This window comes from Acomys minous, assembly GCF_964271855.1.
Source record: "Acomys minous genome assembly, chromosome: 8".
Lineage (NCBI taxonomy): Eukaryota > Metazoa > Chordata > Mammalia > Rodentia > Muridae > Acomys > Acomys minous.
Window position 1 is genome coordinate 62,135,328 of NC_140489.1, and position 23,641 is coordinate 62,158,968.

The 23,641-nt window shown below is 43.8% G+C and overlaps 1 protein-coding gene across 3 annotated transcripts in view; it reads right to left on the reverse strand.

Annotated features, from left to right (window-relative positions):
- AKAP6 (A-kinase anchoring protein 6) overlaps positions 1 to 23,641 on the reverse strand; it is a 450,197-nt gene that overhangs the window by 222,865 nt on the left and 203,691 nt on the right. For all 3 annotated transcript variants that reach the window (XM_084791783.1, XM_084791781.1, XM_084791782.1), the window contains one exon: positions 18,935 to 20,698. In XM_084791783.1, coding sequence (XP_084647909.1) covers positions 18,935 to 20,698 — 1,764 coding nt within the window. The remainder of the gene's footprint in view (positions 1 to 18,934; positions 20,699 to 23,641) is intronic.

Below are 23,641 nucleotides of genomic sequence, written 5' to 3' on the forward strand. Positions count from 1 at the left end.
CTGTAAGCACAGCAGCGTGGTGGGACTCAAGTCACCACACTGTGCTCTCATAATGGGCTTTTGTGGGGGGAAAAAAAAGAGATCTTTTGGTGAGCATATAAACTTATAGAAGCCTTGTCTGTCACCTATAGGGCAATGTAGATGCCTGAAAACTGAGATGGAAGCCATAGTTGTAGTACAGGTGTCAACTACCACTTCCTGTCAAATTTGACTTGAGTTGTGCATATAAATTGGTTTGTGGATAAAATTAAGTCAGGAGGTAAACTAATTGGAAACAACTAGTTGTATCCAAAAGACAGATAGTTAGGTATGTTATTTTAAATATGATCAATACTAGATGATCAATCTCCCTCCCCCCAGCCCCCTCTCTCTCCCAAAATAACAAACAATGAAATCATATGAGAATGCCCAGGCCTCTGATCATAGAGTTGTTAGTTAAGGAGTTAAACCATGTGTGTCTGATTTCCTAGCAGAGCCATGACGACAAGGCTAGCTGGGATTTCTGAGATGCAATTAGCAAACCTAGGGGGCGGGGAAATCTTCCTTGATGATATGTCTGTGTAGCTCAGCCGGTCGGCAAAACAGGGATGACATCAAAGAAATGGGGTCTTGTCTCTGGAAAATGTCTTCTGAACTGTAGCCCATCCTCCTGCCTCTTGTCTTGCCAATGCCAAAGCTCTAGCCATCAGACCATAGACATGACAAGCCTCACTGTGCCTGTTTACAGCAAAACCTAGGCTGCACTTCCTCGTAGGGAACGCTTGGCTTTCCACCCCACTGCTGTTGCTCTGTGTGGCTCTAGGAATATGGATGTGAACTGCATGCTGGCAAGGCAGTTTCACTGGAGTCCGTGCAGTTCGTGACGTGTTTATCTGCTTCCCCAGTGTTCCGGCACCTCCACATACTGTCAAGAGGCTATGTGCACAAGGATACCTAGCTGAATCCCCGTCCCAGGCCATGCCCTCCCTTCGGAAGACCAGGAGATCGATGATCATGGATGCACGCAAACTTCGACATTTACACGGCCAATGCTCACTTTCAGAGGATCTGCAGACATCTTTGTGGTGTGTGTGAAGGAAAATGAGGCCAATATGAACAATAACATGCTGAAATGGGAAACATCTAGAAAATGCATCAGATCTGAAGTACGGAATCAAACTATAATACAACAAAGACTGATCATTTCTTTAGGTACTTAGTAAGATCCTACTATGTACAAGGCATACTCGTAGACAGAAATTGGGACAAAAGGGTGAATATCATTGTTGGGAAAATGACAGCAGCATACAAAGTACACCTAAACTCTGATACATCGGATTTAAATGATTATGTAAGAAAAAAGAAGTTTGTAATTAATAGGTTTCTCCACCTATACAAGAAGCCAGTTCAAGCCAAATTGAAAGTATAAAGGCTGGGAGTCAGCTATCCAGTGGGTCTACCAACCTCACAGATGGAAGGTAATGAAGTCACACACCAGGCTAAAGCAAGGAGGTTGTATAGAGCTTAGGACAGTACTGATGATGGGTCAGCTAGGAGCTGGGATTGTGCCCAAAGATGGTCAAAAACTGAGCCCCTAGGTAGGCACTCTTGGGTGGGTAGCGGGAAACCTGGAGTTTTCTCCAAGTGGTTCCAGGGCCCTGTGTTGGCCCAGGCCAACATATACTCCGTCTATAAACTGCTGGGACAGGTGAAGGGACCAACTCTTTGATCCAAAGCAGCAAGATCTCCATGACACACGGTGGCAACAATAGGATATCCAGAGTCCTCCCAGGGAGGATCCAGTATTGATAGTGTAGCAGGAGCCAGAGGCCTCCAAACACACTGACTCTTGGCCATGCACATTTGCCAGGAAAGATGTGTGGATAAAAGCGTACATGGTGGGATACACCACAGCTTCTGCTTTGATATTTTTTTTCCTTTGGAGGAGTTTCAAGGGTGGAGGGGTGCATAGGAAGGGACAGGAAGATGAGTGGGATTGGGGTGTATGATGTGAAATTCACCTAGAATCAATAAAAAGAAAAAATGGGAAGTACTAATGGAGACAGCTGGCTGACCTCTGGCTCGACGTGCACTTGCACACGAATTTACCCTTCCCTATATGCAAACACATATGGAACACACACAGGTATGTGCACACACACACACAGTTGTTCAATAAATATACAACACTGTGCTAGGCACTGCTGAGAAGGGGCATGAGGAAAGTCCCCACACCTCGACAGCCTGAGGAGTGGCAGCAGCTGCTCTGGGCACTCACTGCCCCCAACATCAGTGAGCCACTGGAGAGAGAGCAGCCAGGAAGCCTGAAGGTTAGTGAGGAAGCTACTGTGGATAGTTCTATTAATACCCAAACGCTTAAGAATAAAATCTGACAACTTAAAAAAAATAGCCACATTCTTGGGAACAAAGTCTTTAGCAGTGAGGCCACCAACAAGTAACAGTTCAGGGACATCAGTCTTCCCACAGTACAGCTTTATTTAGGCTCTGAAAACCAGTAAATTAGGCCTCCACTTAGAAGCAAAATAATGCACTAAGATTTTATGTGATCGCCTTCCAGTATGTAGAGCCATGCATTTCTGAACACAATTCTTATACAGAATACCTGTCTGAAACGTCTAATTTAGGTTTTTGTACAATCACACTCAAACGCAGGCTCTATCTTCCCAACCACATATCTGTGTGCTGCTGCGCCATCAGACCCAGAGACTCAAGGTAAAGTCCTGGGAATTAAAAGTAGTTCTCTTGGGACTCCGCCTCTTCACTCACCTACCCCTTCCTGCTCACAGAGCCCAGAAGGGGGGAGAAGAGAGAAAGGTCTGAAGAGAGAGAGAGAGGAAACAGGGTATCTAAAATTCAACAAATAGAGAAGTTCTTTTCTGAGCTTGGAGTTATACAAGAGGGAAGCTGAGTTGAAATCCACTCACCTTCCAGGCCTATTAACAGTGACCTCAATAAGGAAGAAAAGAGAAAGATAACTATCTTACAGTGGGGAAGGAGTCCTGTAAAAACTTTGAGACTTTGAATTCAGTTATTTTCTATCTGTTCATACAAATAAATTATTAAAGATTCTAAGAGTGAAAGGAGACTGGAACATATCATGAGAATCTTTAAAAAGCTTAAAGAATTCTTCAGAAAAAAAACTACAAATAGTAATAAACTATCAGTGACTAATACATATTAACTGGGCACTTATTTGTCAAACCTTATTTTAATCCTCACAAGATTTCTGTGAGATCCCTATACACCTGTGTCATAAGGAGGAAGCTGAAACACGGACAGATGCAAACTCTTACCAGCTGTGTGGGGTGAGGCTGGGTGCTCCCAGGTAACCAACCTTGCATGCCGAAAGATTTGCCGACTTCCTCTAGGTAGGACATTGTCTCAAGCACCCCCAAACCTACAGGTCCTTTAGATAGGACTTTGTCTCAAGCACCCAAACCTACAGGGAAACTTGGATAGATTAGTTGATCTTTATTTGCCTTCAAGTACAAAATATTTGACATAGTCATACTTTGGATTAAGGATATTAACAATCTGAATAGTTTTTTTCAAAAGATTTATTTATTTTTATTGTATGTGTATAGATGTTTTGCCTGCACGTATGTCTGTGCACCATGTGTATGCACTGCCCTAGAAAGCCAGAAGGAGACAATGGGTCCCCTGAAACAGAAGCTATAAATACTTGTGAGCTGCTGTGGGTGCTGGGAATCGAACCTGAGTCTTCTGGAAACCAGCCAGTGTGCTTCATCATTGATCCATTTCTCTGCCCCTTTAAATGGTTTAATTTTAGGGTTTTTTAATGAGCAGTAGCATAACTTTAGGTGCTTAATATTTCAGTTCTTCATCCCAGCGATTTTAATATTTAACATTATTGAATCATGACAGAGTCCCCAGTGCACAGATGAAGACACGAGGACACAGAAGTGGTATGCATTTCACTTATATCATAGCTATGAAATCATTATTTAGGAATCTTTTTCCAGGTTTCAACTACCACATCAAACTATACCCTCATGAGTATAAAGAGACAAAGAAGGGCAATAACACCCTCTGCTATTGGCTCTTATTTCCACACGTTTGCAACAGCTTAGCCCTCACCACACAGTTCAGCCAATCCTGTCCCAGCTTAGTTTTAGTGCTTTCTTCCTCTTCTGAATTCTCTTCCTCCTCCTCCTCCATCTCCTCCTCACCTTCCTCTTCTTCTTCTTTCTCCTTCACCTTCTTCTTTCTTATCTTTTCTTTTGTCTTTTTCTCCTCATTCCTTTTTCTCCCGGCCTCTCTCTCATCTTATTCTTCACTCCCTATGATCTTTCCTCTTCTTCTCCCTTCATCTCCTCTTTTCTTTTAGATATCTTTCATCTACAGTTCGGTCCTCCCATTTTTTAAAGGGAATAATCATTCATTGTCAGTAAGAAACATTTTCTGATTTCCCATAAGATTATCAGAAAACACAACAAGGCGGCTCCTTCACACTAATGTGTGACTCTGCACATCTCGTTATAACCCTGTTTGGTTTGCCCCAAATGTTTTCCTTATTTGTAAGATCTTGCGAATCAACCGTCTTCTGTAGGAACACAAGTGGACAGATGGAATGTTTGTACAGTTCTCAGGCTACTCAAAAAGTTACATGCAGTTGTTGAGTAAATAGCCTAAACTTTCTCTGGGGAACCTATACTCTTTCATAATAACAACGCTATCATTCTTAGAAAAGAGCAAAATTCCATGTGCAGAGAATGCATGTGGACACTGCCAGAGAACTTCAGGCAGCCAGCCAGTAGAGGGCGCAACTCAGCGAGCATGCTGTCACTGCAGAGGAGCCCAGAGACAGAAAGCACACAGCTGGTCTTCAAACACTCCTTCAAATCTGCGCACTTTAAAGCACCCAATTTCAAGTGAGGGAAATGAGCTTCAGAAAGTTACACAATGGGGCCAATCGTGCACAATCAGTGGACAGTTGTGTCAGAAGAGCCTAGGCATCACGCTCTCAAGCATCAAAGTGTAACTGCTCATTTAAAAATTGTCATAGGCATCCTTTGGGCAGCGTTCTGGGTTCAAAGTGAAAAGACAGACGAGGGCTTCGGGAATAATGCAAAGTTCCCAGCGCTACTTATCCGACTCCTGTGTCTAGTCTATTCTCTATATTGGGTAACACTAGGCCAGCTGAATTAAATATTAAATTGACCATTGTACTAAACCCCACAAACATGTACATATGTAGATTAAGTCTTGTTTTTTTTTGAAACACTTTATTTATTAAGACTTCAGAGTGAATCAGAAACTGTGCCAGGTTCTCAGGTTCACAGAGCAGGTACCTGCACTTTTAAACATCTCGGAGCACAGGATATTGGGAAGTTAAGCTCTGTGATCAGGCACATCAAGACTTTGATGTAAGAATTCCCTTATACTTAGAAACTACTAGAAAAAAACCGAAATGAACATAGAAAATACAATGTTAAGTAAAGTTCAGAAATGAATGAAAGAAAGGAAGGATGGAAGGAAGAAGAAAGAAAACAAGCTCTTGACCTCTCACATATGTGAATCCTAGCCTAAAATGCGTACATTTTATATGTTAAGTGTGCATACAGCTTAACATTTAGAAAAGAGGCCAATAAAGGCTATGTTAGGAGATAAGGCAGGCCAGGAGTCAGGAAAGAATACACAAGTTGTGAAATAAAATAGAAATTAATTGTTGTTCTACTTTTCAACTCTATCTTTTTTTTCCTTTCCTTTCTACCTTGTTCTGTGTGTGTGTGTGTGCATGCATGTGTGTGTGTGTGTGTGTGTGTGTGTGTGTGTGTGTGTGTGTGTGTGTGTGTGTGTAATAACACAAATGCAAAGCTTCTTGGCTTCAGATCATCCATGGAGTGCGTGATTTGAGACTAGGCAAGTGCCCGCTTGAATGGCTGGTAAAATCTAGCTGTGTGGTGTTTTTACTTGTGAGGTCATTACAATAAAGTGATTTTTTTTTAAAAAGGAAACTCCAAAGAAATTTTATTTTCTTCAAGCTTTGTTAATATTCATTTTAGGAATTTATAAATATGTATTGGTTGATTTTTAAGATGGCAATACTGTGTTATGTGATAATATAAAGATAACTAGTTATGGAAAATAACTATGTTTTTAAAATTATGAGTCACTAACAAGTATATCTATGAATGTCTGGCTTAACCGACAACTAGGTTTCTGCTTCTCTTTTGAGTTTAATCTATGGCGATAATTCTTGAAAAGTGCACCGCGTACAGCATAAGAGTTAAAATGCAATTTCCATTCTAGGATTACTATAAAAATAACTTTATCTTTGCAGACCCTTGAAAGTATCTTAGGACCTGTGAGAGGCAAACACACTCTGAGACCCTCTGACAAAGATCCCCCCCAAAAGATCAGGAGGCACAAGGAAAGAAGTTCAACTGGCAAGAAACTACAAGTAGCCCGACTCCTGTCAGATAGGTATAAATGATTCGCAAAGGAAGACAAGGGAGTGGGAGCAACAGGGAACATTTGTGGAAAAAAACAAAACAAAACAAAACAACAACAACAAACCACTGGGGAGGGGTGGGGGGGAAGACAGTGAGAAAGGAGGTTGGCCAGGAACTGGGGCCACATGCAACTTGTTCAAGAGTTTGGAGTTCATCCTGAGGGCCATCGTGGTTACTGGACCATTGAAGCTGGAAGATGAGAGGATTTTATTGCTATCTTAAAAGATTCACTCTGTCTGCTGTGTGGGAAACAGGTCACAAGGACAGGAACAGAGAAGCCAGTTCAAAGGGTGCTATAAAGAGGCTGATTAGGCTACAGTAAAGCCAGTTCCGGTCTGCTTTCTGTTGCTGAGATTAAAAACACTAAGCAAGAGCAACCTGGGGACAAAGAGTTTATTTGGCTGACAGGTTACAGGCTCCCACTCATGGTAGCCAAAGCAGGACCTACAGCAGAGACCAGGAATGCCACTTCCGGGCTTGCTTCCTCAGGCTTGCCAAGCTACTCCTTTTATAGACCCCAGGCTCACTTGCGCAGGGAGCCAACATCCAGAGTGGATTGAGTCTTGCTATGTCAATTAGCATTTAATCAAATGCCCGACAGCTATGGTCACAGGACAATGTAATGGCAATATTTCAGCTGATGGTCTCTCTTCCTAGACTGTCCTAATATCCATCAACTTGACTAAAACTAACCAGCCCAGTGAGCAAGGACAGATGTGGCAGATTGTAGACAATGCTGGAGGGTAGCGTGAACAAGACCAATGGATAGCAAGAGATGATAAAGACATCAGGGTCTGAGGTAACTGCCAACCTCCTAATTTGGTTGGCGGTTCCTTTCCTTGACAGAAGGAAGAGGAAGTTCATAAGTGTTTCATAGGAAGATCAGGAACATATTAGCCATCAAAGCTCTTGAGGAAGGTAGTTTGTGAGCTTGGAAACCTGCAGCAGCAAGATCTAGTCAGTGACAGCATCTTGCAGGTGGTCCTGGAGACCGTGACACAGATGGGATGACCCGAAAGCAGGGTGTAAACAGTGGACCCTGTGTGCTCTGGATTGGTGGTGCCTGAAAACATGTGGCACACTCAGTTTTCCTCACACCAGCTCCTGGCGTTCCGTCCATCTCACTGGTTCTGGTTGTGCCTCGGAGCTGATTGTGGAGCTCCTATACATCAACCTCTCACAGAAGAGGAGGCTCTCTAAAGTCCCTCAAGACCTTAAAAACAAAGATCCAGCAGCTGTGCTGCCCTACACATAGTTTACTGTTGCTCTTGGGTGACAAGGAGGGCTGGCTTGTCCCGCTGAGATACATTTTCAAGGTGATCAGGAGCCACGATGTCCTACTAGGAAGCATCCTGGACTTGCAGTGACAGGTTCTGGCTGTAAAATGAGGGCACCGAACTGATGCTAAAGTGGTGGTCTGTAGGGCTCACACTCTTGCTTGTAGTGTAGCAAGCAACTGCTCTTTGGAGTCTTCTGCACACTCTCTCAGAGTTTTGTGATTTATTCACTGTATTTGTCCTTCAAGATCCACCTCAAATGTTCCTCTCCCAGGAATTATCTCAATTTATTGCTACTTTTCCAGCCTCAAAATTGTCTGAATCTTTGTGCCTTTGATGCATCAGGAGTTCGACAGACAGTTCTGATCTATACATACTATGGCATAATCACCTTCCATCTGGTTAAATTTACTGAGCAAATTATTTATAAGTATGTAATTATAAATATGTTATAAATATTCATATTTACAAATAAATAAGTACATATTATTTATAAGGCTGCTGTGTGGCAATATTCTAAACTAGAGTGCTGTTTATATTTGTTGGAACACAGAGTCATCGCATAAATTTCTCTGCATAAACTTCCTAAGATGACAGAGAAGTGCATTAACTAAAATTATTGGACCAATTAGGAGAAAATCTACTCTAATACAATATAAACCTCATCCGTCATGGCAGGGGACCCAGAGTCTCACAAAGGAGAGGTACAGGAGCCTGGGGTAGCCACTGTAGGTTCCAAGATGTGGAGGGGTAGGGGCAGACTTGAACACTGTGGGTGGGGATCATTTAGAAAGCTGACTTCAGGGTGACCTTGGCAACTAAAGGATGGAAGAAGAAACGAGGCAAGAGTGTGTTAAGCAATATGTGGGGCTCTGGAGAAATGTAAACACATTTAACTGTCACAACCTTATGCCATGCATCTATTTTTCTTTTTCTGGCCTGTGCTCTTCTGAGATAGTATCTAGATATGTACAGGATGGCTTTGAACTCCCTGTGTTGTCCTGGGTGGCCTTGAACTCATGATCCTCTTGCCTCATTCTGTCATGTGCTAGGATTGGTAATTATATTCCACAGGGGATGCAACTGAGGTACCAAAAGGTCAAGTTACTTACTCAAAATAATATAGAAGGTAAGTTTAATGCTAGAGGGAAAGATGAGACTTGGTTTAGAAGACAGCACGGCTCCAGGGCTGTCATGTTTGGCAACCATGCAGCATCAGAGAATTTTCCACTCACTGACACTCTGCTCAGAAATCTCTTCCTATCGAATGTGACATTTCTTTGCTATAAAGTCCTATCCACTATGCTTCTGAACATTGTTCTTTTTTTATATCTTAAGGAAAACTATTCCAGGAGTTCTTTATCATCTTATTTCCCAAGTAGAATGTATCAGCAAAAGATATCCTATATCTTATTAAGCAGACCCTGGTCAGTAGTCTTTTAAATACAATTGTATACACCAAACAATATGAAATGTGAGATGGGATAATGATAGGACAAAAAAATAGGTTGCTAAAGCTATATTTTGTAAATATAAATACAAATCTTCTCTATGCTGTAGAAATTAAGGAAATCATAAGAAACAAAATGCTTCATCAACTATGTCATCCTTAGTTTGGAGTCAGAAAGGAAAAAGGTGTAATACTACATTGCCAATTGTAATATACACCTGTCTCTGTCTCCATCTCTCTGTCTCTATCTGTCTCTGTTTCTGTCTTATCTATGTCTCTTTGTCTGTCTGTCTGTCTGTCTGTCTCTGTGTCTGTCTGTCTGTCTGTCTGTCTGTCTGTCTGTCTCTCTCTCTCTCTCTCTCTCTCTCTCTCTCTCTCCCGCCCACACACACATGTCCACACAGCAGAAAAGGTCAGAATATCACCTATAAGTGATACTTTGCTAATATGATTTTTCTTAAAACATTTGAGAAAGATGACAACACAATTACTTCCATTTTCCCTACTTACAGTATGAATGTCAGTGGAAACCAGCCACAGCCACACTAGCTTCCTGGAAGTAAGTGGAAGCCAGACGCAGCCACACTAGCTTCTAGGAAGTAAGCCAACATCTTCATCCTTCAGCCTGAAGGAAGGAAAGCACACTGGCCTGACTTACAGGCAGCATCCTTTCCTGATAATGTTTTTGTTCACATGGCAAGGTCCAGGCAGTCTGCTTTGGACAGTAAGATGCTGCAGCTCAGGCAGGGGCTGACATCACAAGCAACCTTGATATAGAGCCTACACTTTGGGAATGATTTCCCCCTGTACCTTTTCTGAACAGAGGATAAACAACAATGCTGATGGACATCACAAAGGCAAGTCTGTTAAGATGGATGTTTCCAATATGGTGCCTTGGACTGACCTTATTTGACATAAAGTCATACTAACCCATGTGTAATTAATTCTTACTGGGTCACTCACTTCCTTACTGTCACCATTGATCCTTTGTTGGGCATCTTATAAACTCTAGCCAGGCCCCAATTCCTCCAGGATATCTGCTTCCTGCCATATTACAAAGCTGAGGGTGCATCCTGAATAGTTTACCACTTCCCAGCTTGATAATGTCACAGCCTCACTTTCACATACCAACAAGATTTTCTAAGAGAAATTTACCCAGAATCCCATTCAACACAGTCAGCCACATTAAAGTGAAAAGTCCCAGAGTATGCTTTCCACAGAACGAGAGGCTCCTCCTGGTCACTTCTTGCAACCAGCCTTATATAAAATGCCAGACCTAAGACATATATATAGGTCAACCAATGAAATGTGTTTGTTGTCTATTTTTCAAAACTGAGACAGGAGACCAAAGGTTCTTATGCCACTTTTGTTCAATATAATTGATACCAATTCTCTAGATTCATTAGGGAAAATCATAATCGTGCTAAGACTATCATTTGTATAGTCTTTACACTTTGATTTCATAAAAGTAATCAATGCAATGGTGTGACAAAATAGACATCATATCTCAAAACTACAAAATTCATTCTGGTTAGTGGCTCTCACCTCAACGCCCAGGAGGTTGAGGCAGAAGGAACACCACAAATCTGAGACCAACTTGAGCTACAGAGTAAGTTCCAGGCCAGCCTGGTCTACAAAGCTAGCCTCTGTCTCAAGAAATAAAAACAAACAAAAATCACAAAGTTGTTACAGTGAACTTGAGGAAACTTAAGTGTTCATAATTAATAAGAGGGGTTGTAAGTTAAAACCAAATGCCCACCATCAAGTCATTGGGCAGAGTAGTAGCTTTTGTATCTTTCTATACTAATTAATAAAGGTAGTATTACCTATACTTCTTATCAGTTAAATGTGACAAATTATGAAAGGAATGGTGATTTAGTGTCTTTCCTGAAATGCTTCAAGTAAGCAATAGAGGATTTGTTCAGATTTGTAAGTGTCCCCTTTCAAAAATCCCACAGTAATGGAAGGTTATTGTCCCATGCTTAAGGGAGAAGAGAATAACTCACAAATGTCCTAAGCATTGCTTTAATTGGATTTTTAAAATGTGGGTTGGCAAGATGGCTCGATGGATTAAAGCTTGCTCGCAAGCCTGATAACCTGAGTTTGATTCCCAGAAACCATGTCAAAAGCAGGAAGTGGAACCATAGAATCATGTCTGAAATCCCAGGGCTCCTAGGATAAGCTGGGGGGCCGGGGATGGGCGGGCATGGGCATGGCACCCTGAGGCCCATGGGCAAAGTAGCCTGGAGCGCAGAAAAAGCAAGAGCCTGCCTCAGCATAATGGAAGGAGAGAGTTCTGAAGCGCCTTCTGTCTTCCACAGACACGTCCATGTGGTGCTCAGGGCCCTCTCTTCTCTCTCTTCTCTTCTCTTCTCTTCTCTTCTCTTCTCCTCTCCTCTCCTCTCCTCTTCTCTCCTCTTCTCTTCTCTTCTCTTCCCCTCCCTCCCTCTCTCCTCTCCTTATCTATCCCTATATTCCTATCTCCCTCTCCTTATCTGCAAATTTAAAAATGTCTTTAACTATAAATCTGAATGTCAAATGCATTTTGCTGCAGTAATCATATTAATACCTGAAGATGTTGCCTAGCCACAGCCCTTCCATACCAAGAAAAGTATGCACGTGCATGTGCGTGCGCACACACACACACACACACACACACACACACACACACACACACACAATTTTTTGAACAGGAGAACTTTTTGAGAGAGAGGTGGGGGGGGGGGAAGAGATGCAATGCCTATCATGGCCTCACGATGGTGCTAAACCACCAGTAATATTCTGCCAAGCCATAGAAAGCTCTGCTGAGACCACAAGCCACACAAAGGCATGCCTCCTGGGTAACAGAGAAGGAATCTGTTTTTAATCTGTGGCTCTTCTCAACCAACCTTGAGCACTGACCTTGATACGCTCAACAAATCTATCATCACTGTCAATGCACAGCTACTCTTCCCTCCTGACATTGCTACAAATACATTACACTGAAGACTTGTCATTATCCCTAAGGAGAATTTCATGAGCTTATCTCTAAAACCTTTGTGTCGGTTTAGAATTCTCAACTTGGATTATGGCCACAGCATTGGCATTTAAGATAACATTTTCTCTGTAAGCTAACTCCATGTGGTCCCTGTGAACCATTTAGTAAATCTTTACCTCTCCCAGCCCCCAAGTTTCAACTTGAAATCTGCAATTAGCTCTTTCTCTACTTTCCTATTTTAAAGCAGACACACAAACATAAGGAATCATCTTCATAGACACAGTTATGTAGAAACAAAGAGCCTACTGCAAAACCCTTCAAACTTAGCCATAAAGAATTATTTTCCAACTTAAACTGCTTGAGAAACTTTTAATGATTTTTAAAAGTATTATTAGTGTGCATGCGTGTGTGCATGTGTGTGTGTGCACGCATGTGTGTATGTGTTTGTGCCCATGTGCATGCGAACATGTGCAAACACAAACATGAACGAGCACCACAACACATGCATAGGGATCAGAGGACAGACAGTTTGGAGAGTTGATTCTCTCCATCCTCCTTAGTGGGTCCCAGGGATGAAGCTCACATCTCCAGGCTTGCTCGGCAAGCACCTTTATCCACTGAGCCATGTTGCCAGACCTCACTTAAGGACTTTGTAAAGCAAGTACCAACAGAATCTGATTTAATTGCTCTGGGGTGAAATCTGAGAGTGGGATGTTTGGAGTGACCTCCAGAAGTCACCCTGAGCAGCCACAGCAGAAAATGAACGTGGCATAGACACATACCTCCAAGCCAGGGCCAGAGTTGTGTTTAGAAGCCGCCAGTCCTATGTGCCACCAAAGTCTGCAGATTAGCAACTTGAGGCCAAATCTTTCCCATGAATGTGTCGGTTGGGTCTGTTTAAAAAGTGCTCAGATTCCAATTTAAAACTTGGGAGACATCACATAAAATGTAGGTTTCCTATTTACTTATTTCTTAATCTCTTGCCATAAAAAGCCATGTTCTAGTGCAAATGTCATCTGAAGCTGAGAGGCGCTGCCCTATAGACATGTTGTGTACCTTCCAGCCGAGTCAGTCCACTGTCCCTCACTTATACATCCTGCACGGCTCGTTTACATCATCTGCCTGGTCTCTTGGAGCTGTTTTAGTTTGCAACCCTTGTCTAGAAACAGCTTAAACTTAACAAAACATCCACTTGTTCACTCACTTATCCACACATTCATTAAACAGACCCATTTTGTAGCCTTGCTGTGCAAACACTTGGCATTCAAATCCCCTCTCTGGCCCCTCTCCTTCTAACTTTATAGTCCTCTCCTTTTAACAAGCTGCTCTAAGCAGCAGCTAAAGCAGGACAGAGCGGTAGCAATAACACGGGTTCATTTCCGAGACTCCCAGGTGGTGTGGACCAAAGGCATGTGAGCAGAACTGATGTGTGCAGCCTTCGCGGCCATAAGAGAAAGCTAGTGGCCTCTCCCTGTTCCTTCCTCGGGAGCTGGGATGAGCACAAGGTCCGGAAGAGTAAAGAAGCAGTAATGAGAGAAAAAGTTGGAGGCAAGCAAATGCAGAGACAAGAGGGACGCTGGAGCCATGGGAGGAAGCAGCTAGATAAGAGAACAAGAGAACAGCGTGCACCAAACAGGGCAGCAGTGGAGAGGACCCAATGCTATCACCTCCCGGCGCCTTCTTGCTAGCAATCACCGCCAGCACCTGAGAGTGGTTCTCACTAACACAGGGACCGGTGCTTGCCTTCCCCGTTTGCATGTGAAATGGCCTTCAGAGGCTCACATACATGAATATGTGGGCCCCAGCTGGTGGGTAACTGGGGTTGTGCTGCAGGAACTGAGTTTTTGGGGGCGGCCCTGAAGTTGATGTAGGTCCTCACATCCAGCTTCCATGTGGCCTCTGCTTCCTGTTCTGCTGAGAAATGAGGAGTCCCAGCCACATGGTCCCCTGGTGTGAAGGTGCCTGTGGTCATGCCTCCCCTGCCCTGACGGATGTGTCCCTTGGAACTGCATACCAAAACACATCCGTGACCTTAGGCTGCTTCTTCAGGTATCTGGTCACAAGGACAACAGACGATGTTAATTCAAGGCACAGGAAAATCCCGTGTAGCATCTGGTGAATTATTACACATGTCACTACATCATGTTATCACATTATGATTTAGTGACAATGAATTGCTCTTGCTGTGTATAAAGAGGTGCAACTGTGTTTCAAACTGTGGGACTTGTAGGGGACATGAACAAAACTTGGACTTGTGCTAAGTGAAGTAAGCCGGTCACAAAAAAGATGGACGAGGCACCGCTCCGTGCAAATGCTGCTGCCAGAGGACTTATAATCAAAGACAAGGGACTGCAAAGGAAGGGAGTTATTTAAAGGCATAGAACAGCAGTTCTCAGCCTGTGGGTCATGACTCCTTCGGGGGGACAAACAATCTTTGCACAGGAGCCACCTAAGACCGTTGGAAAGCACTGGTATTTGCATTACAACTCACAACAGTAGCAAAATTACAGTTATGAAGGAGCAACAAAATAATTTTATGGGTGGGGTAGCCACACCACAAGGAACTTTAGGAAAGGGTGGCTACACTAGGAAGGTAGAAAACCACTGGACTTAGAAGAAGAAAATATTCTGAAAAGCTGTTTCACAGCGATGTGGATACTCACCACCACTAAACTGTATACCTCAAATGGTTACAGTGGCAAATTTTGTTATGTGGTTTTTGGTAACCACAGCAAAGGAAAAACAGAAAGGAAGGAAAACAAAATGATCATGTTATGATCGCCACCATCAGGGTGTTGTCATAGATATGTCAGCATATGACCAAAATGAAGTTTGAAAAGATGGGGCTCTGTCTGCACCCACTTGGCCGTAGGAAAATTGTACAAAGGGCGAGCACCAAACTAAGTATTTGCTGCGCTGAATCCAAAATAATTTGCGAGCAGTGACATCTCCAGCTGGCAGGAAAAGTTCTTAAACCTGGTTTATATCTATATCTTTGAGAACAAAACACAGCAACAGCTGAGCCATTAAACTATAGCCAAGATACCATAGGCTGGCGTCCGCATCTCCATGGAGAAATGAGCCTACCTATGACAGCATCTTTCAAGTTGGTATCACTGACTCCAACAGAACGGTGTCATTTCATTTCCTAGGATAGTGCTGTCCACAGTGTGAAGAGCAGACCTTGCGCTGTATCAGAGAGCTTCTCTGAACGCCTTCACTGAGATGATAACACCCAGTGCAGCATCCTGCAGCCCTCCTGGCCATTACTCAGTTGCTCCGATAGATCCAAGACTCCCTCCCCACTTTAGACCAGTGGCCATTTCCCAGGCAGTCATTATGAAACGCTCCCACTGACCACTTACTAACCCAGAAGCATTTTTGTGGGCTTGATAAACAGATTTGTGTTTTATAACTATGATTACTGTCTGAGTTCCTTGGCATTTCACTGTATCTCACAGATAAAACAAAGTCCTCTCTTATCAAGCCTTTTAACTGGAGTCCAGCAGCCATGTGACCTTCGGCCTATCTTCTACATTCAATCCTCAGATTCATCATCTGCAAAATGCGACAGGTCTTCCATAGGGTTGTGATATAAAGTAAATGAAAGGACTTACTGCAGAACCGGGCATATAGTCTACACTACTCAGAAGTCACTTTCCTTATTTGTCCTCAGTCAAGAGCCGAGGCCAGTAGCTTCACTCCACAAAGGGCCAGACAAGATGTACTTCATTCTCTGTGGGCTACACATTTTCTGTCAGAACTCCCCAAGCCTATCGTTACAGAGTAAAAGCACTCACAGGCAAAAACCATGACTGCGTTCCCAAAAAACATGGCTTTACAAATGGGCTAGGAGTGTAACTGAGTGCTGGAGCACTAGCCTAGCATGGAAGAGGTCCTGAGCACTTCAAAGGAGAATGAGAACAAAATAAAGCAAACCAACAAATAAAACAACAGGAGGAATAAACAGGCATGGATTAGAATTGCCCTTCAGGATATAGCATGTGCATTTATGTTAATTACTACACATAGGTCCAGACATTATGTTAATCTTTTTCAAATATTTTTTAAGTATTTACTTTATGTCTGCATGCATGTACACCTGCATGCCAGAAGAGGGCATCAGATGCCAGCATAGATGGCTTTGAGCCACCCTGTGGTTGCTGAGAATTGAACTCAGGACCTCTGGAAGAGTAGACAATGATCTTAACCACTGAACTCTCTCTCCAGCCCCCATTATGCTAATTTTTGACCTATGTGAAAGTCCATCTCTTTTACCCACTCCCACCTCTAACTTCTCCTCATTATTTTCGTTCTATTTCATGCATTTATCAGAAAAGATAAACTGCTTCAATGGCGTGATTTAATTTTTCACTCTTAATTTTATGTTGAAAGCTCACAGAGTAGAGTACTCAAACCTCAAACTCTCGATCTTGGTAAGTCATAGCGACTTGAGAAAAACCCGCTCAAACTGAAGAGATTTCCTGAAGAGATTGGGAGATAATAGTACCTAGAAATGAGCCTCCATTTATGAAGAAATACAGGTTGCAGATTGATGGTTGATTTTTAAAATATTACTTAATAAATATGTCTGTTCTTGCTTATGTATGAACAAGAACTTCTTAAAAGACTTAAGCCTATAAGTAAAAATAACAACCTGAGGTCGGGTCAGAACCCAAGACCAGGTATAGGGGTGGGAGGGAGAGCTAATGAGTGATTTAAAATGTATGTGTTCTTAAAGTATGTAAATACTCCATCTATTAAAAATGAGTTTCCAAAATCAATGTGGGAAACAATCTCAAAAAAAAAAAAAGCGAAACAAAAACTGGGTTACAGGAGCAAAAAAAAAAAAAAAAAAAGTACACTAAAAAGAAACCGTTCCTTGTAATAAAATCAGTATAAAGACACAAAGGTGAATGATAGAAACTCCTAGGAACCTGAGGTGCTGGGTACCAAGTGCAGGTGTTATCCTGGGGAATCCCACCACACTCTGCTAGTTCCTCCTGCTAACCATTAGCCTGTCTTCTGCCTTCTGCTTTGTGAGGCTCAGAGGGGATGAGGTGAAACACAAGAGCGTGACGATGGGAGAATCCTTCCAGAAGCTTTGGCGGCTGAGCAAGACCTAGAACCAGTTTGCTAGCTGGCATTTACGTCATCGGAACCTTCCTGCTCTGCATCGCAGCAGCCCCTAAAACTGACTCCAAGCTGGTCACTGCCACGGCCGCCATAGTTTCTCTAACACTGTTTGGGTGTGGCTGGCTGTGCGTCAGGTCCTAAGGCTGTACTTATAGCTGTGAGCATTTGATCAAGTCAGTAGTGTGGGCTCCAGAGAAGATAGCCTGGTATCTCTTAGCCACGGTCTCCTCATCTAAATCATCCCCAATTAATTAACCCCAGGTGGAATTAATGTCAGGATTGTGATGAGGACTGGATGCATAAATATTTGATGCATGGTAACAAGTATTTAAAAGATAACTATTACATGTTTATGCTAATAAACATACATAAAGACAAGAGAAGGAACTGAGCAGAGCCAGGGATTACGGTGATACTCTCCAGTAAATCGGGATGGCTCAGAAACTGGCTCTCCTCCCCCACTGGCACTTCCCTGGAGGAGATATGCCAATAAATTAAAACACTGCAGCAGTAAACGTGGATGAAGAATCAGAAGACGCAGATTTGCATGTTAGCTTTCCAAGCAAAAGTGTCAATCAGTTGTTATGTCTGTCAATGCAACTAGCTTGGCTTAGAAAAATTACTTAGGCTCACCAAACCTCTGCTTCCACTGATACAGAAGAGCAATCAGGCATGACCTGCCCTCTTTGTACAATGGCTGAATTGGGCTTAAAGGCACATCTGGGAGGTTTTTATACATGGTAAAGCGCTGTGCAAATTTTGAGAGGTATGAGCAATTTATGTCAATGAAGAAAAATAATGAATTAACTGGATCTGTTTTCAACAGAATTCTAGGGAAAGTGAATCTTTGTGGTCTACATGTCACTTGTCTTCAAGACGTTTCTCAGGTCCAATAATCCCTTCAAAATGTACAGACTTACCCAAAATTACATCTCTTTTCCCAGATTCCCTTAGTGAATTGAGGGAAGTCTTACAAACAAGCCAGAGCTCCATGGCCCCTGCATCAGCTCCTGCCTCTGAGTTCCTGACTTGCTTGAGCTCTGTCCTGACTTCTTTTGGTGATAAATAGCACTATGGAAGTGTAAGCTGAATAAACCTTCCCTCCCCCCAAAAAAAAACAAACAAGCCAGAGGTCCCCAAAAGGAAGGGGAGTAGATAAAAAGAGATGGTCAGTAAGTTGGACATGCTTGGTCTAGTCGGCAGAAGGTGCTACAGAAGTGTGGGTCGTTCTAGGGCTAAGGAAAGAGATTTCCAAGTGCTGAAGGTAACTGTGACGCTCCATCCAGAGGCCCTTGTGTGTGTAGCTACAGTTATGTTGTTTTTCATCAATGGCATCTGGAGACCACTCCTCGGGAGCCCTGCTCACTTTGAGTGGTATCCGCAGAAACCCTACAGCAGACAGTGGCTACACTGATAAAGGCCCCCTGGGGATGAATAGAACGCCAAAGTGTTGGGGTTATGGATCTTTTCCACATCTTTCTTTGAAGAATTTTAAACAACTTTAAAACAAATTTGTTACCCTATTTGATAATAGAGCAGCAAGGGGGTGAATGCAATGCGTCCCATCGTTATTTTAAAAACTTGGGCAAAAAATCCACTCGATTAAACCTAACCTTACCTCTATTCGTTCCCATATGGCTTCATAGTTGTCCTGGGTTTGAATATCTTGCATTAGTTTCTGAATGAAAGCTGATTTTGTCACAGAATGGCTCTCGTTCTTCTCAGAGGACGAAGGTCGCTCTGATTTCTCATCCGTGAATTTTTTCATGCCGGTGAGGGGCATACATAAGTCCTCATCAGAAAGAATGTCACTCAGGGGCCCAGACTCAATGCTCTCCCCGAGAGAAGAGGCTATGTCACTGGATGAGCTTGGAGACACCCTGCCTAGCCTCGCGTGTTTTTTCTTGATGTGATATGTTGGGTAGATTTCAGAATCGGAATTCATTTCAGACAGTTCCCAGTCATCAATATCCTGGATGGTCTCTCCTCTGGGCTTCGGGGGCAGAAGCTTAGTTAGATTTTCCAGCTTCAGAGCTAACACCTCTGTCTGTCTCAGGTGAGACGGCAACGCTAGGTATTCTTCAGAGCCGTACCAGGCCTCCACCTCCTGACCGTTCTGTGTGATGTGACTTGGAGCAGGGGAGGACTCTCTTTGGCTTTCACTTTTTGAAAGATGAGAAAGTGGAGATTTGGTGTTGTCTGAGCCAACGGAGGACTCACCGCTATGACTGCAAAGGGGTGAGCTGGAGGCCTCTGAGCGCTCCGGCAATGGCCCGCTCCGGTTTTTCTGATGGCATAGCTCAACTGAGGATGTAGACGCGGAATCCGTGTCTGGTCTTACGGTGGCTTTGGGCGCTCCAGGAGGCACCGAGCTTGGCACTGATGAGCTTCTAATGTTCTCTGCTGCCTTTCCTGAGCCAGTTCCCCTTTCAAGTGTCCGGCATAGAGGCGCCTCAATCAAGGTCTTGTGTGACTTTTTTAGCCGAAGTTTCTCCTTATGGCAGTCAGTAAGCCTTCCCAAACTGGAAGAAATTTCTTTAATGTGACTTCTGACTAAGTTTTCGAGATTGCCAATCCCCACCTTGTGCAAACACTCATAGGACTGGCTAGCGGCGGACGGGCTGCTGGGGTAGGAAGACTGCAGTATTAGACAGAGCTTGGATCTGTCAGGGGGATCCACCAGGGAAGGGGTGCTTCTGCTCAGTTCCGGCTTCAGGTCAATCACCTGTCTCTTGCCTTCACTGCCTTTCCTCTCATTCTTACGAGTTTCTTTTAGGAAAAGCCCTCTTTTGGGCAATGAGGGCTGCGTGGGAGATTCCTCATTATAATTAAAGCAATCGCGGATGGATCTCTTAGGAGTCATAATTTCACATGGATCAGGCTGGGCTTTTTTCGTACCAAGCGGTGGGGCGGTACTCGGTTCTTGCTTAGTAGTCTCTGCGAGGTGTTGAGGAGCAGCGTCTGTCAGCTTGTCCCCTGAGGAAGAAGTGTCCGGTGTTGAGCCTTGCTGCTCTCCAGCTGCAGGACCACCGTCTTCCTCACGTCCACCTTCGTGCTCTTCTGAAAGAGACACTTGAGAAGAGTCCTCATTGGCTGCCCCGCAGCTGGAAGGGACAGGCTCAGCGGCCACCGTGAGCAGCCCAACGCTTCGGATAATCTCGGGGAAATCCTCTTCCATCTCACTGTAGCTCCAAGAGTCGAAAGGTTTCGCGTTGGCCTGGCTAGTGGTCATGTCACCCAGGCCACCAAGCAGATCCTCACTGGGGCTGTAGTCCGACAGTTCAAAGGCAGTAATGCCACAATCCAGAGACAAGTAATTCTGAGAACATTTGATGGTTAACTGGCCTGAGTCATCCACTTCTGTGAGAGAATCAAGACGGCCCTGAAACACACAACAGTCATGGCTTCAGTGAGAGCAACGTTGATCACGCTTAACTGCCTTCCACATGAATCTCAACCAGCCTCAGTGCCTCTGGCCTGACCCAATGTCAGGCACATTAACCAACACCACATTGCTTTATACACACCTCAAGTATTCAAATTTTAACATGGGCAGAGAGCCTTAGAAAGATGGGCAAGACCAACCCCAAAGTTCCCGTTCTATCTTTTCTTTAAAACGGTAAATTAATAGTTTCAGAAGGACTTCAGGTTCTGTTTGTTGCTTGGAGCTCTGGAGACTGAACTAAGACACTGAGCCTTCTAGGAAAGTGCCCTGCTAGTCAGCTCCCACTCTCTGTCCCCAGCTTCCCTTTTGTGTCTGCTTGCGAGGCTACTGGTACTAGCCTTGGACTCCCACTGTTGACTGCCAGGCTTAAACCTCCAATCCTTCTGCTGTAGCCTCCTGGATAGCTCTGATTACAGATCGACAACACTAGGCTTACCTTCATAACCCTTGTGACTAAGGGCCAGCCTAGGCCTGGGACTGAGCCTGTCGATCTGAAGCCAATTTCTTCTCTTTTTTTAATTATAATTTATTCACATTACATTCTGATTGTTATCCCATAGCTCACATCTTCCAGTTCCCACACCTTCCCTCCCTCTTCCGCCCTATTTCCCTCCCCTAGACCTCTGATGGGGGGAGGGACTTCCTCCCTACACCATTTGATCACAGTCTAACAGGTCTCATCAGGGTAGCCTGCATCCCCTTCCTCTGTGTGCCACCAAGGCCACTCTGCTAAGGGGGCAGTGATCAAATCGTAGGCACCAGAGTTCAGTCAGAGGCAGTCCCCTGTCTCCTGCCTCCCCAGACACAGGGAGCATGAGCTGTCCATCAGCCACATCTGAACAGAGGGTCTAGGTACTCTGCATCCATTGCCCTTGGTTGGTGCATCAGACCCTCTGGCCTTGGTGGTCAACCTTGACTACTGCTTTAAACAAACGTGACTGCGTCTCCAATTCATGCTCTATGCTGCCAGCACAGGGACCTTTACAAATTGCACATCTGTGATGTTACTTCCCTGCTTCAAATTTGTTCATAGCTTCCTCTGACTGTTAGACTAAAAACCTAATTCAAAAATCACTGTGCCAGGCGTGGGGTGCCTCCCCCCCAGCCCCTCTGCCAAATCCAAACTGTTTGGAGGCAAGACATGAGGAGGCCTCTCCCGTGCCACTTTCTCCTCCCCTCTCGCCCCACCCCTGTGGCATCCAACCACTCTGCCTTCTTTTCAGTTTCTGAACACACCAGGTTCCCTCCTCTCAGAAAGCTTCATTTCGCATCTTGCAAGCTTTCTACAATCTTATCTCAGTATCAGAATCTTCTCATCCCTTAGACGTTAGCCACAGTTTTTACTTCTTCAAGATTTCAGACCCTGACCTTAGTCGGAATCATTTGTAGGAAGCTGTTAGATCTATGCTAACTCCCTGTAACTATTTATCTTAATGGGGGAATAATAACTAATGTTGTAATTATTCATCTCACTTGTTTCTCCTTTGTACGTAAGCATCATAAGAATATTACGATCAGAAAATGTGTCATCTGACCAGCATCCCTGCAGCATTTAAAGATATGTACAGAGAACACACTCAAAGATGCATCTGGTAAATGAATAAACAATGACTTGTGTGGCCTCTCTAGGCCTGTATGTAACCTCTTCCTCTGAGTATGTGCTTTGTCTTAACACAAATGATTAAACTCACCAAGTTTCACAGTCAAATCCTCACTCTAACACTAACTAGCTCTGTGACTATAGGTCGGCTGCTTACTGTTGTTGACTCTTTCATCTGTACAGTGGAAATGATGGGACAGAGAGGTGAATCAGTGTGTAACTATGCTTGCCACCAAAGATGACAACCTGAGTATGACCCCCAGGGCACACATGGAAGAAAGAGAAAACCAGTTCCTGAAAGTAGTCCTCTGACCTCCACATGCATGCTATAGCACATATGTGCGTGTTCTCTCTCTCTCTCTCTCTCTCTCTCTCTCTCTCTCTCTCTCTCTCTCTCTCTCTCTCTTTGTCTCTCGTGTGCGTGCACATTAAAAATAAATGATAAGTCATGTCACAAAGATGTTGAGAGGCTTAAAAGGGGTAAAATACATATGACAAGAGTGTGTGGCTAAGTGCTCAGTGCATGCTCACCCTCGCTGCTTGCTGTACTAATCCTTCTATCAACAGTGCATATTGAGGAGGAAGGCACAGGCTGCCTCTAACACCAAAGTGCCCTACACAAGGGATGGACACTGGCCTCCAACCTCAGAAAAATGAGCTAAGTGGAGTTGGGTGAGCTGGAGGCTTCATGCCTGAAATAGGCTCATTGAATAACAAAAACAGAACCCAAAACCATTCAGAAGTAAGTCAGGTGAGCAAGAGTTTAAGACAAAAATAGTGAGATTCCCAATTTAAAAGTAGCATTTCAATTATTAAAAAAAATTTTGGTCAGTCATTAATTAGGAGTTTATCTTTTACAAAGATACTATTTATATGTCCATATAAAAGAGTTTAATTGGAGTTACCCTACAGGGGGAACAGTGCTCCTCCCAGGAACTACAGACTGCTAAATAAAAAGCCCAGTGCTAGATATGGAATACCTCCACCCAAGTTGTTGGTCAGAGGTATCCGGAGACCTCAAAACAATACTACTGGGATGTCTAAATCATCCCTCTCTGAGGTCCAGGGACCACTGCAGAAGAGAAGGGCAGAAAGATTGCAGTATCCAGTGGTCATGGAAGACTGGAGAAAAATGTCATCATACAGAGATGGCAGTACCACCTCACTCATGAGCTCACAGCAGCCATGGACCCTGAACAGCCTCTGCAGTGAACTCACAGCAGCCATGAAACTGGCCCAGCATCCGCCCTGAACTCACAGCAGCCATGGACTCTGTACAG